Genomic DNA, 17122 nt, shown 5'->3' with positions numbered 1-17122 from the left:
GCAGAATAAGGAAAATTGACGCACAAAATGGACAAAATAAAATACCTCAGAATTTATTCTTGGAGATCATTGATAAAATTCCTCTTTTATTTTTAATATTTTATTGATTTTTCACAGAGAGGAAGGGAGAGGGATAGAGAGCTAGAAACATCGATGAGAGAGAAACATCGACCAGCTGCCTCCTGCACACTTCCAACTGGGGATGTGCCCGAAACTAAGGTACATACATGCCCTTGACCAGAATTGAACCCGGTACCCTTCAGTCCGCAGGCCGATGCTCTATCCACTGAGTCAAACCGGTTTCGGCCAAATTCCTCTTTTAAAAATAATCTCATGGCACTAACCTCGAGATTGTTTTTCTTTTCCAGAAATACAAACTCTCCTCAAAGCAGACTGCCACCCTCAGAACGGGTCATCACACAGTTCTTAGGAAACCGGGCTTATGTGGCTTTGCTACGTACCAACTGCTGTTTCTCAGAGCCTCGGAAGAGTCACACGTGATGGCTGGAGCTGCGTGCTCTGTGGCTTTTCACAAAGAGAAGCAAGACCAAGTGCCCAGAGCCCATCTCCCTCTCGAAGCAGCATCCCTGTGTGCCCGTGGGGCGTGGCACTGAGTGCAGGGGGAGACGGGCAGCTGCGTCTCCCTCCCCTTGGCACGCCTGTGCGGGCATCTCGTCCTGGGTCCGATAACCCACTTTCCATCCCTTCTACGCCTCCTCCAAATGCCCCGAGACTCTCTCAGCTACCCTCCCGTCTGACGTTTGTTCTTGCGAGCCCCTTAGCAACTTCAAGGTCGGCTTGAACATATGTGTCCTTGACAGGACGTGTCATCTGATATCCCCCGAGGCGCTGTCTTTGTGTGTGTTTGTTCTGCGGGGCGTTCTCTAGGTTACAGTGATGGCGCTTTTGTAAAACGGAGCAGCACGGGTGGGGTCATTCCTATGAAAGTGTTTTCTTTCAGAAAGAACCTGAGAAATGGGGTTATGGGCTGTATATGAGAAAAAAGATGTGACTTCATAATCTTCATTATGGGAATAGACCAGAACAAAATAATCTTAAATTAGAATTTATTTTTAAAATGCTATTTTTCCCTAAAAAGGAAATTGTTTCCCCGCAGGAAAGCATATCAAACTAAAATTATTGACGATTTCCCCCTGAATTCCTGAACCTCATCAATACAAATGCACACCAGACAATTATTTCTAACTGAACTCAGGTTATAATTACTTTTTATTTTTCTTCTGTAAGACTCACAGTGAATCGTAATGAATTAACACTATTCTGAATTTGCTGGCAGAAGTGATATTTCCGACCCAGCTGTACGGAAAAAAGTATTGATGGTCAAAAACTGCATTCTTAAAACCTGTAGCCAGGGATGGCTTCCCGGGACAGAGCACATCCTACAGAAATCTTCATTGCAAATTGCTTCGCTCCTGACTTTGTAGAAAGGGGACAGAATTGCTTTAAGAAAAATACAGCAGCTTTTCCCGCGGCTCATTTATCCCCATAATACCACTGGGGCCGGGCGCTAACGCACTCCTGGAACGGCGCTGGGCAATTGGAAACAGACGTGGGAAGCTGCATGATTAAAGGGACAGATGCGTGGTTATTTATGAAAGATCGGAAATTCCCCCAAGTTGCAATGCCCTAAACACTTTCAACGTATGCACAACGGCGCTGGGGAGAATACTGGGCAATCGATCACACTGGGTAACGGCCAGAACAACTGTCACCCCGCCCGTCACTCTCAGCAGACTGCCAGAAAGACACAGTGGGAGCATGCAGGGAACAACACATACAGGATGGCCCTGAATGATGGGAATAGAGGCAGATATACAAATGAGCTTACTGACTGGATGGATAGGTAGTTAGAGAGATAGAGAGAGAGAGAGAGAGAGAGAGAGAGAGAGAGAGAGAGAGAGAGAGAGATTAGATTTGGTGGAGGGATGGGTTAGGAGGTGAAGGGAGGATGGATGGGTGGGTGGGTAGATGGATGGATAGCTTACAGCAAGCACTATTTTTGGAATTACTCTCATAGGTTTTGTGAGTAAATGCGACAGAACCAAAGGACAGGCAAAGGAGAGAGGACCAGGATAGTCCCTGTCTGTACGGTTGTTGGTAAAGAGTGATCTGACTATAGCTGCAGCCATGTGACCCCCACTGTCATCAGCCAGATGTCTGTCAGTGCCGGGTCCTGGAAAGCTTAGAAAGGCAGTGTCAGACGGTGGGGAGGTCCATCAGATTTGCTCATTCTACTCCCAGCTCCGCCTAAAACATGGTGCACCTCAGGCAAGGGTCATGACAAGATCTGCCATGAGTGCCTCACCAGGGCAACAAGCGTCAAAGAGTTAACAGGTGTGAAAATATTCAATAAACGCTAAAAAGACCTCTTTCCCATGATGCCGACAATACACTTATTAATCACTCTCAATGGATCACTTCACTTCTGAATTCTCATTTATTAGGTGGCCTGTCCGTGTTACTAAACCAGAAATGCCGGGTCCTGTGTCTAGTCCCACCATCTTCCTTACTTTTAGGCAGCTTTGCTGAGCCACAAGTAACAGAGACCCAGAATTTTCTCCTGAGCAGGAAATACTGCATTCCAAATAGGCCATTTCTTTATCTCAAATGCCCGAATGCTTCCTTGCTTGGAGGCCCATTCCTCCATCGTAATTGCTTCCTCTGTGATAAGTGAGATGTGCATTTTTCCACTGGCGATTTCCTTGAGAACTCGCCAAGCACAATTGCATATGGTTACACTGAATGGTCATTACAATGAATTCCAAAATATGCCTGCGCACACACAGAACAAAGCCATAAGCCAGGAGCTTTTGTCGTCTCTTAGTCAGATGAGAATAGGATCTTTAACTTTTGTCCAATACATAAAACAATCAACCAACACGAGCCTGGTTCATTTGTAGCTAAGGGGCTGCCATGGCTCAGAATTCTGAATGACAAAGACAAAAAGACACTTGCACCTCCGTCTACCATCTTTGAAATGAAACGTATCTTTCATTTGTAAGGGATTATACAATAATTATATCAAGTCATCGAAATATAGGACTAATCCCTCAGGGATAGTGGAAGGTTCTTCCAACGAACACACAATTGTTTGTGTTGATTGCATCTCTGAAGTTTTGGCAGACGAAAGTGTCAAAAACTCCACACACACACAAAAAGTAAAGTTGTGAAATGCACACTAAGGGAAAAACACGAAAAAGCCATAAGCTGTATTTCCACACGTACATGCTGTGAGATGCATGTCACAGCAGAGTGAAACTCGGTGGAGCATTCTCCTTATTATCCAAACATGTATCCCTGGACTTCTCCCACAGGGAAGGAGCTTGCTGGGTAAGATACTGTCCAGGATGCAATCCTAAATCCCAATCTTATAACTTTTTTTTCCTGGTGAGAATAACTTTGATTGTTAACCAGAGGCAAGTGCTGATGAATTCTGCAGCGGCCCCTTTTCAGTGGATGCTATCATTTGGTCAACAACTCGGCAAGCGCAAGCCCCTCTGCCTGTAGGTAACCCCAAGCCCACCTGGTTACTTAACACCAATCTGGAAGCAGAGTGAAGTTCTACCACATCTTGGAAGAAATCCTGTTTGGAGAGAAGCCATGTAACACCAAAAAGTCTGAAACCTAGAAATTTGTTATTCTAATCCTGGCAAACAATTAATGAATGTTTTCTTATACTTGGAGGTATGTTTTTTGTTTGTTTGTTTGTTTTTAAAATATATTTTTAGAGAGGAAGGAAGAGGGAGAAAAATACAGAAAAATCAATAATGAGAGAGAATCATCCATGACTGCCTCCTGCATGACCCTCTTCCCCCACCAGGTACAGAGCCCACAACCCAGACATGTGCCCTGACCGGGAATCAAACCATGACCTCCTGGTTCATAGGCTGACGCTCAGCCACTGAGCCGCACCAGACAGACCTATTTGGTAGTTTTAATCATCATGATCACAGAGCAAATATTCTGAGGAACAGCTCGACACACATTACGCTCAAGCAACATCAGACATGGTTAAAAAATGTGATCTTCTACCAAGAACAGAATTAGTACTTTCATGCAAAGTGTACTGACTTCCCAGTATGGCTGAGGCACTAAGCTGGAGACCAGGGGATTAAAAATGAATAGATCTAGCTACTATCTTGAAGGATCTCACTCGATACCACGTCCTTGACTGGCTTTTGCTTTGGTTATCTTCATAGATTGTTGCAGAATTGGGGGGGTCCGAAAATTCTGATGAGGAATCATCAGATGTGGATGGCGAGTAGGGAGCAGGGGTTCTACTCCTGGCCCTCTGGCCTGGGGACAGTCACTTCACCCTCTTGGCTTCCACTTCCTCAGCTGTGAAATAACAGATGGACACCCAAGCATTTCTGAGGTCTCCCTTACCACCAAAGTTCTTTGCTCACCTGAGCATCTTCCCCAAGCCCTACAGGTAAGTTCCTGCTTCCAAGAAGCATCTGACCCACACACTCTTAATCTGGTTGCACTTCTTTATAGAAGATAAGGCCATTTCAGGTCTCTGATGACCTTCATTTTAGCTCTGTGTCAAGTCCTCTCTTTTCCAGGACACACAGGATTTGACTTGGTAGGAATTACATCCATTCCTTCATTCTTCAGGAAATCAAATGACCACGAATCACTAAAATTCAGTGGACGCTATCATTTGATCAATTATTTTGTCCAATGCCTCTAGGGGCAGGTGCACACTCTACTGAAACCCTTGTGGTATCGAATCAATCGTCATGCTAGATGCACCTGCAGGCCGATGGCCCCAGTGGAGGGATCCTGTGATTCCCACAAACTTTTAATCACGGCAGACCCTAGCATCCGTGGTGATAAGATAACGGAAGAAAAGGGGCCGCCACAGAACTCCTCAGCACTTCCCCCAACAATGCTCCTCTCCACTGGGAAACGAAGAGGTGACAGTCCCTGTCTGACGCAGAGGGCAGAGTCCTCCTCTGGGTACACACGGTGATCTGCACTTGCGCCCTGGGCCACGCACAGGAACAGTACCAGTAAGAACTGCTAACCAGAATGTCCGTCTTGAGGGTAAACAATTAGGACCTCGCCCACTTTGTCGGGAGCCTCGCCAAGTCCCGGAAAGCATGCCGTCTGTCCACTTGGAAGCATTCCCACCAGCTCCATGGATGATCTGTTCAGTCAGGGCCAGCTGGCAATCACCCCGGGGAGATGTTCCCTCCAGCCTGTCCTTCCGTCCATCATCTCCCGGAGCCTCTCTCCCGGCCCTCGTCCTCCAGCAGGCACCTCTGCCCTCTCCTGCTTTCCTGTAACCGGGCCCTGATGGAACGCGTGTGTCTCAGGTACACACCTGGTCAAACCAAGGTCTCCTGATGAACAGCCCCTACGAAGCCACGGAAGCCTTTCCCAGAGCTGCTCACCCCGCAGCCACCACCCCACGCTGCCCGGCTCCCCCAGTTCACCCCGGAGGCAGGCACGCGGTGAGAGGCAGTGGAGAAGCAGAGCCAAGGTCAACTGAGGAGCACCTTGAAGCTGTGCTCCAGCAAAAACCAGGTTCGGGATTTCACACAGAAATGCCCTGGGCAGGAATGCGAGCTGGGAAGGCCCGGTTCCCAGAGATGCTCGCTCCCTGATAATGCCGTTCCCTCAGGAGGGCTCTGACCTTTGTGAAGCTATTGCTCTCGTGTTTTTACTGGCTGCTGACTCTGGTGCAGCCGGACACTTGGCTTTTAGATCAGGAGAAAACAATGATGTAGTCTTAGAAGATTGTATTGTAGCTCACAGTCTTGCGTGGTCCAGAAGGGACTAGAAAGGTCTCCTCCGGATCAAGGGCAAAGCAAAGAATCCTTGGATGTGTCTTGACTATGAAAGTTGCAGAGAGAGGTCCTGGGAGGAAGGACCTACTCACCCCTCACACACACACACTTCCCGGCCCCCGAGGGAGGGTCCGGTTGCTTAAATCTCCTGCACAAAACACCAACACTTCAGTTGAGTCCAGGTGTCATCAAACCAGTCCCTGGGCAGTTTGCTTCTTGTAAACCTGTCTGTCCTTCTGTCCCTCTTTCTCCTTCACGGTCCATGAAGGGCTGGGCTCAGGATTTCAGCCTGTTCGTTGACAACTATTTCCTTAAGAATGCCTCGCTTGTGCTTTTATGTCTAATTATAAAAAAGAACGTTTAACACTTGATCAAAGAATTTTAAGAATTGAGTACAGGGATAGGGGTGGGGGGGTAGAGTGGTCTTCTATGTATGAAACTCTTGGAATTATAAATGGAAAGATGAAATTTAAAAAAAAAAAAATTAAAAACCAACCTGGCAATCATTTTCCCACCCCTGGAAAAGGAAGAATGGCTTTCAAAGTCACCAGCTATCACACAGACATCTACTCTTTCTCCTTTTCCATTTTCTTTCAGGTTTACGTCCTATGATTTCTTACCCCACCCTTGTGCGTCATTTACGTGTTCAAATCCCCATTTCATTGGTGAGGAATTTGAGGCCACAAGGTTAAATGGCTTTCAGACTATCCCGAGGGAACAGAAATGCATTTAGATCTGATGAGATGAATATTTTAATGGTCTCTCAAATAACAACACGGAGAGTAACTTGAGTTAATAAACAGCGAATGTGAAAACCTGTAAAGAACATGTTCTGAAAATAGCAGCTCTGAACAGTGATCAGTTCTAAGCCCTATTTCCATCTAAGGACGGATAGAGAGATGGAAGCTGGGGTCTCAGCTCTCCCGAGTCCTCTAACCAGGCAGGAAGAAGGGTGAACAGGCCACTGGGGTACAGCGTGGTGGGGGGTCTGATGGAAGCCCCTCTGGCTCAAAGAAGGTGCAGAACTGAGCTGAGTCTCCATGATCAAGAAGGACGCAGCTGAGAGAATACAGGTGGAAAGACGTTTCAGGCAGGAGGTAAAACATACATCCATGACTGAGGACTGAGAAAACATGCCTCTTCTGGAAAAGACTCCTCCCATGAACCCTTCATTTCCCACCCCACCCCCACCCCCCCACCCCCGGGTTAAAGTGAGAAAAACACATCTATTAAAAAAAAAAAAAAAAAGGCTGTTGTTTGTCTGAACACGAAATGCAGCAGTCACGTGGGAAGCAGAAATCCTGGACAAGGTGCCGGGAGACAGGGGTCACCTTGCCGCACTGGGGACCAGGGTCTTGTGGGCGAAGACGTGGGCGAGCGGAGTTTAACACCTTGTTGCCTGGGCCAACGCAAGCGCCACCCCCACAGGCTCCTGGCCTCTGGAATCCGTGTACGCAGGGTGAGTCCTTCCTCCTGAGACTCTCCAGAAGCTCAGCCTGTTTCCTGACTTTCCATTCTTTTCTTTAAGGCAAAAACTTACAAAAATGTTTAAAGCAACAACACACTGCTACACAAAGCCAGGTTCTGATTCCTGGTGGCTCTACCAAAGCAGAATGAAACTGCTGGAAAGGTGTGCTTCCCTCAGAGGTGGAGCTGTTACGAACAACCCTCTGGAGCACAGGAGGATCTCCTAATGCCTGGGATGAGGGGAAGGGACCGGAAGTCTGGGGAGAGCCTAATTTTAATTCCGCAAATGCCGTCCTATAGATGGATGCACTTGGCATCTTAAAACCAGGAGTGAATCTGCCCTCTGCGTGGCTGTCTGTGCACTCATCAGAATGTGTGCAGACACATGTTCGCTTCTTGGATTCAAGGCCATGTGGATGCCTGGTCTGCAAGTGTGAAGAGTCATGACTACTTTCTAGGTTACTGAAGTCTCACAGTGGATAAAAATACATTTTTTGACACCATGATTACAGTTCTACTGCTTGTAATTGCCTTTTGGTCCCAACTAGCTTACAAAATCCTCCCCGTGGGCCACTGGGCATTCATCAATGACAGTGGAGCCAATAAAACCCCTCACTGTTACAAAGCTTAATTCTAAGAAGAAAACACATATGAAGCACTCTACTGTATAGAAACCATACATGACATGGCATGATTTTACATTTGCCTGTCTCTCTCTCTCTCTCTCTCTCTCTCTCTCTCTCTCTCTCTCTCTCTCCCTCTCTCTCTCCTTCTCTCTCTCCCTTTCTCCCTCCCTCCCTCCCTCCCTCATTCTCTCCCCCCTATCCCCTACCCCCACCCCTGATAATCTGTATTTTTTTTCCTGGGAAAATGAAGCTTCTTATCTGAACAATCTCTTTCATCATGAAGCATGTTCTCCTTCATGACTAAGTCCTTGTGAACAACCTGAAAGCAGCAGGTTTATCCTCAGTCAGCGACAGGATCAGGATTGTTCTACACCTTCTCACACTCAGTCCAAAGGAGGCCTCACGAGGGAACTGGGCAACTGCCCTAATTGGCCCGTTTCCTCTCCTCTCCTCACTTCACTTGAAGACAATGTCACAGAACTTTCAAGGAGAGAGAAGAGAACAAAGGAGAAACAAAACGTTGCCAAATAAGTCTCCTCAATGCAAAGATGTGACAGAGACCGTTTTACAGCTAATTGGCAGCTCGTTGTTGGAAAGAAGTTACAATAAGACCGCAGAGAGCCCACCACTTCAATAGCACTGGAAATTACTGTGGTTATAATAATAAGACGAGATTGATAGCTATTCAGAGAAAGTTCCTGATAGACAGAGGAGGAGGATTTGCATTCTTTGGACAGAGTATTCAGAAAACGTGTCCGTCTACAACAATATCCGACTTTCTACACTAATGTGGGAAGTGACTCACTTGACAAAAAAACAGAGGGGAGAACAGTTTAGTTAGCAAAGCATCGTTTCTTGAACATTTCCAAATAAGACGAAGCACGTGACCAGGACAAAAGCCATGTTTAAATGTCAACACCAAGCCACTGTACCATCCCAATAACTCATCTAGATTCTTCTCCACAGGTTTACTGCTGGATATACAGGTGACGATGTGATTGACAAACGCCCTACCAGAAACTTAGAACAGAAACAAATCTCATCATTGGTGAGCTCTGGTCATTCCTCAAATGGTGAAGACCAAGAGGTTGGATACCAGTGGTCTTGTTGGGGGTCCTGCCAGTATGAAACACAGAGTTGGACACATAGTAGGCATGTTATTAGTATTTGGATGGATGATAAGTGGATTGACAGAGAGAAGATTCGTTTAAGAGCACTGCGATCGAACTCTTGTGTCCATGACAGCTTTTGTTCCATAGCAGTAATGAGCACGTATTTATTTTATTCTGCCTTTTGCAGAGGATGAAGCCAAGGCCGCCAGGGGTTTTAGCATCTCCTGAACTTGATTCTGCTGGTTGATGGCAGAGTTGGTGACTGGCCCTCAGCAAAGTGAGCTGAGCTCTCCGATCTCCCAGCCCAGGGAAGACGAGCCTTCCCCCTCCCACCCCCTTCCCCCGCTCTTCTGGTGGAGATTTCGGCAACCTCAAATGAGGATGAACCATCGGGGCAGCAGGCGAGAGCAGTGCTGAGGCACTCCCTGCTCCAAAGCCAGTTTTAAGAAGCTCAGCGCAGGAGTCGCTCCTGCAGGATGCAGACCATGAGGCACCCGTCTTCTGTGAGCACGAGCTGGCAAAGTCCTGCAGACTCACTGACTCCAAAGGGGTCCAACCAGCAGCATTCTCCACACAGGAGGAAAGAGTCCGTCGTTCTAGAACATTCCATTGGTAAGACCACACTCGGGCCAGTTTCCTAAGGGGGCCTGCCACAGGTACCGACCACAAAACAAAACCTGATTCTGTATCATGACAGCCCGGGGGCATTGCAAGGCCTCAAGGTGCCTTGTGAACCCAAGAAAACAAGTCAGTCAAGTTCAGTACAAGGCTGTGGCCAAGTACACGTTAATTGCATCCTAGTTCTTTGAAAACGTACCTTTTGTCTGGTAATTATCGGAGCCAAAGCACTGCCCTTGTTGTAACACCACGTTTTGTAGCTACCCTTAATGAGATGGTTTATTACCAGTGACTGACTAACCGGTGAGCTGGGCTAATGGCCATAACTACAATGGGACCTTCCCAATGGGTTTGTCAGCTAGTCAGTGGCTCGCAGTAAATGGGTCTGGGGTTCTAGACACATGATCCCGCCTGGGTTCAGCCAGACCAACTGCAGCCCACTCCCTGGAAGGGGCTTATGTGTTGACATTTAAGCCTGGCCTGAACCAGCCGTCCTTCCTCGTGCCCAGCTCCTTTCGATCAAGAGCAGAGAAGAGCACCTGTTTGCGCCGATCTCTCTGACTGGCTTAGAGGGAACCGTGGGACAATTCCCACTCGTGCCACCTCTTTGCCGGAAACGCACATGAGCTTCTAACATGCCTCTGAACGCTCAAACACATCGCTAGCGCCAGCACGCGTGAACGGTCTTTCCAGAGACGGGAGACCTGGTGTCAGAGTTGGTAACGGAGTGCCAGCCGTGTCTGAGCGGCGGAGATGGGGCTGACACTCAATACGCCCTCGCCAGCCTGAAACAGACGTGCTAATTGTGTTTCTCTGTCCTGACATGAGCTGCCCCTGTTCCTGCCACACACCCTCCCCCATCGGACACGCACGCGCTGTCATCGACCAGTTCTCAGTCCTCCTGAGAGCTCCCAAGCCATCATTCTGCCCTCAGAGGCTTCACGCTCCCGTCCGCTGAGCGGAAGGACAAGCGATGATGTCTAAGGAGGAGGAGGCGGCAGCACTGCGTGGTACGGAGAGGCTGCGGCCTCCAGGCCCGCGTGTGAGATGATCAGAAGTCATCATTCCGCCCCAACAAGTAAGAAGCCGGACAGGTGGAAAAATCAGCACCCTCCCGGGAGGGCACGGGACACGCCTGGGCCCCGAGACACGTGAGGCAGCCATCACGGCGTCACGGCCCACGGAGCAGGGACTGACCGGGGACCCTCCGCAGACCCAGCGCCCCGCCAGCCAGGACAGCCGGAGCCGGAGCCTCACCTTGGGAACGCGGCCGGCGTGTGCTCACGTTCACTGCCACCAGGCACCGGTCCACGTGAGGAAGGTTAGTAAGGACCAGCTTCCCCCCCACGCGGTGCCCGGCCGCCCCTCCCGTCCACGGGCGCCCCTGAGACCGTACCTGCCAGAACAGGCTGTGCGCGTCTCCGCGCAGGAGCTCCACCGTGTCCCCGGCCTGGATGTGGAGCGGGGGCCCCTCGTGGGGCGCGGGGGGCGGCGTCCCGGCGTAGTTCCTGATGACCTGCATCTTCGGCAGCCCTGCAAGGAAGAGCACAGCGCTGAAGTGGAGGAGAGGAGGACGCGGGAAGTCCAAGGTGTGTTTTATTTTTTTTAAGGGGAAAAAAAAATAGATATATATATATATATATATATATATATATATATATATATATATATATAATTGATCTTTTACAGAGAGGAAGAGAGAGGGATAGAGAGCTAGAAACATTGATGAGAGAGAACCATCGACCAGCTACCTCCTGCACACCCCCCACCAGGGATGTGTCCACAACCAAGGTACATGCCCTGGACCAGAATTGAACCTGGTACCTTCCAGTCCGCAGACCGACGCTCTATCCACTGAGCCAAACCGGTTTCACAGAGCCATCACCCACAGAAGGGCTTCCGCGTAAGCATCTGCAGCCATCACCGTGGCATGAGTCCCACCTGAGATGCGGATGCAATAGGACCCGTATGCACACCCCCACCCCCTCCACACTTCCCCTTGCCCTCGCCATCAGCCTGTCTGTGGGCGAGAAGGTATTTCTCTTCCAGCTGCTGCCTGCTTCACAGAGAACAACATCAGGTCCGGTTTAATGGGAAAGAACCATTTTTTCATCCCCTCCATCCTCTCTGCTATCACCTTCCCCCCACCCCCACCCCCACGCCCTGGCTCCCCATCTTCAGGCAGCGCGGTGCCCACATAAGGCCCGCGTCTTAAGGTGAACTTCATAATTCAAAAGCAAAGCGGCGATGGATGTGCCGGAGCCACGCTTGAGACATTTACGTGGAGAGAAATCCTTCCGGCTCAAAGGCAGGCTTGCAAAGCAGAGCCAGGACAGGGGGCGTGTGGAAGACAATGGCGTCAAAAAGACCAGGAATGCAGCTGCCTCCTGGTCTCTGTGGTTCCTGAAGGTGCGACGTTTCACTGCTGAGAGCGTCCACCGCAGGAGGACCTAACGGCACCAACAATGTCACTGCACAGCCGCCTTCTCATTTGGCAGTGAAACTGCTGCCCCCTGCACAAGACCATGAGCGTGTGGCTGTGGGACCTTCGTGGACCTTAGCCATTGCTAACAACACTCCAAAATTAATACACACACACACACACACACACACACACACACACACACACACATTTCAGAGAGGAAGGGAGAGGGAGAGATAGAAACATAAATGATGAGGGAGAATCACTGATCGGCTACTTCCTGTACGCCCCACACTGGGGATGGAGCCCAAGACCCGGGCAAATGCCCTGACCGGGAATCAAACCAATGACCTCCTGGTTCATAGGTTGACACTCAACCACCAAGCACACCGGCCAGGAAACACTTCAGAATGTCTTATTCTAACGCTGGGCTGTGGGAAAACTGTCCCCAGCAGAAAAGGCTGCATGGACTACAGAAAGGAAGATGCCTGACACTGAGTTGCCGATGGCCCAGTTACCTAGAAAAGATCCCACATCCCCACGGAAGGTTCCAGCAAACATTTAACGAAGTCTTCCAGACTCCCTTCCCAACAATCGGCCCGCAGGGGAGAAAGCGAGTCTTTGCCAAGGCCTTCTTATCCATCTGATCAGGGTGAGGCCGGCCCGAGAAGCAGCGCCCTTCAGCCCCATTCAGCTCCGGAGCAGCTGGGACACGTTTGCATTGCCACACCCGCCCGCCCGGGGCCTCAGGTGCTGGGGGGGGGGGCGGGGCTGAAAACCCACGTCCTTGTCCTTCTTGGCACATCGCCCCGCCAGGTGTTACGAGATGGCGCCCCTTACACCAATAGCAGACTCTGTCTTGCCCAAAGAAAGCCGTCGACAGCTCTTCTCCGTGGAGTGTGGTCCGACCTGCCCTCTGCAGAGGCCCAAAGAGCTTCCCCCCCACATCTGCTCGGCTGCCCTGCTCCTTTCACACGCTCTCTCATTGCCTCCCAAGTGACATAGGTGCCTGGTCCCTAGGTCTGTGCCAGAAACTCACATTATATGCCAACTGTAATGGACAAATTAAAAAGTTTTATTAAAATAATAATAATAATAATAATAACTATGGTAATGAAAAGGAAAAATAAATAAATGAATGAATGAATAAATAAATAAATAAATAAATAAATAAATAAAAATTATGCTATGGTTTCAACATGTTTAGATTTAGTATCCAATGCTATTTAAATGGTTCGACATACCGTTGCTTCTAATTATCTGAAAAATAGTAAAATGAAATGGAGCTTACATCCCACGGGTATAATAAAAAAATATGAAAGTGATGATTATTGAAATGTAAACTGCTGACTACAAAGAAAAATAGAAAATGTTAAAATAATAAGAAATTGTGCCAAGAAGTCATGAACCATCCGGAAGACAGGGTCCCTGGTAAACACAGGAGTGCCCACGGAAAAAGCGCCCGAGCCTGACTCTTGTCCTGCCTCACCTCTCACAGTGACACTTAGCACGGTTCACATGCAATCACGGATCACAAAACACCCACGGGCCACGCATCCTAAGCTAACACGACACTGAATTCCAAAACCAGGCGTTGACTCCTCACGAACTTTACATACCATGAAAAACCTGGACTCCTGGACAGAGTCTGATCGCTTCGTTGGCCTCTTTCTTGCCCGTGAATGAAGACAGAATCCTCCAGGACGAGGAACAGAACCTTTCCCTTGAGTGTGACACTTGGTGGAGTCCACGGACACTTAAAACGGATTTGTCTACAGGTTGGTGGTTGTTTCACTGGGTCATGAGATACAAGAGGCAAACAGGATGCAAGAATGGATACGAGATGAGGAAGGTGCCTTTCCTCAAAGAGCTGAGCATCAGCAGGGACAGAGGCAGGGACAGAGAGGAACAGCCCTCTCGCCCAGGGTGACGCTGCGGTGACAGTGACAGACAGGTCGCTAGGAAAGTGCTCAGCATTAGCTCCTAAACCAGGGAGCTCGGAAGACTTAGTGGGAAATGGACTCTAGGGTTCAGTAGGCATCGGCCAGGCAGGGGGAGGGGGCATCCAGGTCCCCAGAGTCAGAGGCACAAAGCTTTGTGCTTGAATGACCTCCTCCAGCAGGTTCTGCAGGTCGGCCAGCTGCGCCCCGACAGGTGGGTCCGGACACAGACAATAGAGTGACTCAGGCGTTGGGCCACAAATCCAAGCTGATTCCACAAGTCAGTGGGCACAGAGGGGAGCGGATGACCAGCAGAGGGTCTGTGAGGCCGGCTGAGAGAACCGGATCTCAGGATGCGATGTTGTAGACATGGAGCCTCTCCCGGAGGTGACGAGGCCCAAGGGGCGGCTGACATGGAGCCAGGGGCAGAGGTCACCGCAGGTGCAAAGGTCAATGCCAGTGAAGCGAGGAGGCTCAGGCTCCACAAGTGGATGGTTCCACTGTATCTAAAGGTTCTTTGTCTAAGAAAATACCTGCTTTGAAGGGTTTCCAACAACCGTAAACAGAGGCGTATCCTGGATTTACCAAGCCGGCCGTGAGAATCGCACACTAAGCAGTGTTTGTGGTGAACGTAAGTTGGCAGAGACAACTTGTTTTCCCTGAAGCGTGCCGTTGCCACTCCGAACTTCATTTCCATCCTCATGGCTGCACGGCGTCGGGATTTGCGGACTGAAATGCCGTGAGTGGCAGTGAACGGAGTCCCACTGACAGAGAACGTGCCTTGTCCCTCTCCTCTCGCCACCTGGCACGGTCCCGCTCTGATGCCCTCAGCGACCGTCCCCAGAGAGCGGGACATGCGCCAGTGTCACCCACAGCCAGGCCTGACCTCCAGCCTCAGCCTCAGCCTCTCCTACCGCACGTTCTCAGGGAAGACAGTCATGTCTACATCCCAAGTAATGAAAGGAGGTCAGCTCAGGAAACAAAGCCATCTGACAAAGGCGAGGTGGGTATGTACGAAGGTGACATTCATGAGCAAATTCCACATCTATCAGGTCATGGCCGAAAAGTAAGAATCCTTTTTTTTTTTTTTTTACCCCCCGAGCAGAATTTCAAATTTCCTAGGCCTGTGGTCGGCAAACTGCGGCTCTTTGGCCCCTTGAGGGTGGCTCTTCCACAAAATACCACAGCCTGGGCGAGCCTATTTTGAAGAAGTGGCGTTAGAAGAAGTTTAATTTTTAAAAATGTGGCTCTCCAAAGAAATGTCAATCATTGTACTGTTGATATTTGGCTCTGTGGACTAATGAGTTTGCCGACCACTGTCCTAGGCTGTTTTCTTTCCTTCTCCTTTCTGGTGATCACACGTAATAATACTAGTAAGTTTTAGGCACGAGAACTTAATTCTTTGTGACGTCTTTGTCCTGAGACTGGCCCTGGGTGCCTTTCTCTCATCCACCGAGTGGCTCTTCCTCTTGGCACAGCGATCTCTGCCCGGGACTCCTCTCTCTGGGGGCCACACGTGGTGCGGGCTCCTTTGCTGGGCTGAGTTGCATAACTGTCATTTCATCTTAATGATGACGAGTGGGAAGGCCTTTGGAAGAGGCAGCTCCCTTGGCTTGGAAACGAGGGAACTAGGAAAGAAATGAACTCGTGTGCCAGTTCTCCTAGACAGCCATGCCTCTCCTCGCAGAGACACAGAAACGCACGAGACCCGTGGGCTTCCCTCGGACCCCAAAACTCACTCTGCATCTATCTCCTCTCCCCACCCCACCCCACCACCCCTCAGGAGACACCCCCCCACACGGGCTGCAAAGCCACCTGGGAGGTCATTTGTTTGTTAGTACTTTTAGCTTCTGTACCTTCCATCTTTTCCTAAGGCATCCTTATATCCCTGCATTTATTATTATTATTATTTTAATATTGCAAATGGCCTGGCTGGCATGGCTCAGTGGTGGAGTGTCGACCTATGAACCAGGAGGTCACAGTTCCATTCCCAGTCAGGGCACATGCCCAGATTGCTGGCTCAATCTCCAGCGTGGGGCGTGTAGGAGGCAGCCGATCCATGATTCTCATCATTGATGTTTCTGTCTCTCTCCCTCTTCCTTCCTCTCTGAAATCAATAAAAAATATTTTTTTTTTAATCTTGCAAATGTTTACTTTGTGCTTAGAATGGAAGTGGTCAACAACTCAGTGTGTCCTTAAAATCCAGCAGAGAAAAAGGAAATTATATACGGGCAATTGTTACAAAGCATCATGAGTGTTATGGTACCAACGCTGTAAGAACTACGGGAGCATGAGGCAAGAAGAACTTGTCAGGGGCTCAGGGGAGGGAGCCTCCAGGGGAGAAAGCCCTGGTACAGAGCGAGCTTGGTCACATGACTCCCATCTGTGTAATGACGTGGGCGAGATCGTTTTTTTTTCTATAAAAAAAAAATGGGACTTTAAAACGTGCTCTCATTAAAATTATAAAAATTCATGGAATTTTAAATAACAATGAAAAGTTAATTTACACAACATAATTAGGATGATCCTTCAAACATTCATGCCTGTCGCTGATGATATGAAAAGCACTGCAAACGATCAAAATGCATAGCAATAGCGAATCGGCTACATAAAATCGAGGGCACTGCTTTATCCCTGCACAGTGAGCTGAAACTTAAAAATAATGTTACAGGGGACAGCCTAACGACGCAGAATCGTGTTCAAACATGTTGTGAAGGGGGAAGCAGGTTACAAAGCAGTGTTCTTTCTTTCTTTCTTTCTTTCTTTCGTTCGTTCTTTCTTTCTTTCTTTCTTTCTTTCTTTCTTTCTTTCTTTCTTTCTTTCTTTCTTCTTTCTTTCTTTCCCAGTCTGTGAAGACACCTGCCCCCATGTTAACAGGAGTTCTGTGAAGGTGTGCAACATTGGAAAAATGTTCGGCTTCTCTAAATTTTACACAGTTAACATGTTTCTTTTATCTAGTTTTCAGTGGCCGTATTTTTGTTCTTGTTGCTCAAAACCTTCAATGGTACCCTGGTTTTTCTGCAAAATTCAGTCCACAACTCCCTGTCCTGACCTTAAACACAGGCATGGTGCGGCAGTCACCTACCGTGACATTCCGGTTACAGGTCACCGGCCACCAGCC

General features: G+C 48.9%; 1 protein-coding gene across 7 annotated transcripts in view; it reads right to left on the bottom strand.

Moving 5' to 3' along the window:
* The window catches only part of VAV3 (vav guanine nucleotide exchange factor 3), a 157380-nt gene that overhangs the window by 33276 nt on the left and 106982 nt on the right, over positions 1–17122 (bottom strand). For all 7 annotated transcript variants that reach the window (XM_045586953.1, XM_045586952.1, XM_036452657.1 and 4 more), the window contains exon 20: positions 11036–11172. In XM_045586953.1, the coding sequence (XP_045442909.1) occupies positions 11036–11172 (137 nt within the window). The remainder of the gene's footprint in view (positions 1–11035; positions 11173–17122) is intronic.

The sequence above is a fragment of the Pipistrellus kuhlii genome, unplaced genomic scaffold (genome assembly GCF_014108245.1).
Source record: "Pipistrellus kuhlii isolate mPipKuh1 unplaced genomic scaffold, mPipKuh1.p scaffold_m20_p_24, whole genome shotgun sequence".
NCBI classification, from domain to species: Eukaryota; Metazoa; Chordata; class Mammalia; order Chiroptera; family Vespertilionidae; genus Pipistrellus; species Pipistrellus kuhlii.
The sequence above is the reverse complement of the archived record's forward strand: the minus strand, read 5'-3'. Positions and strand labels throughout refer to the sequence as shown.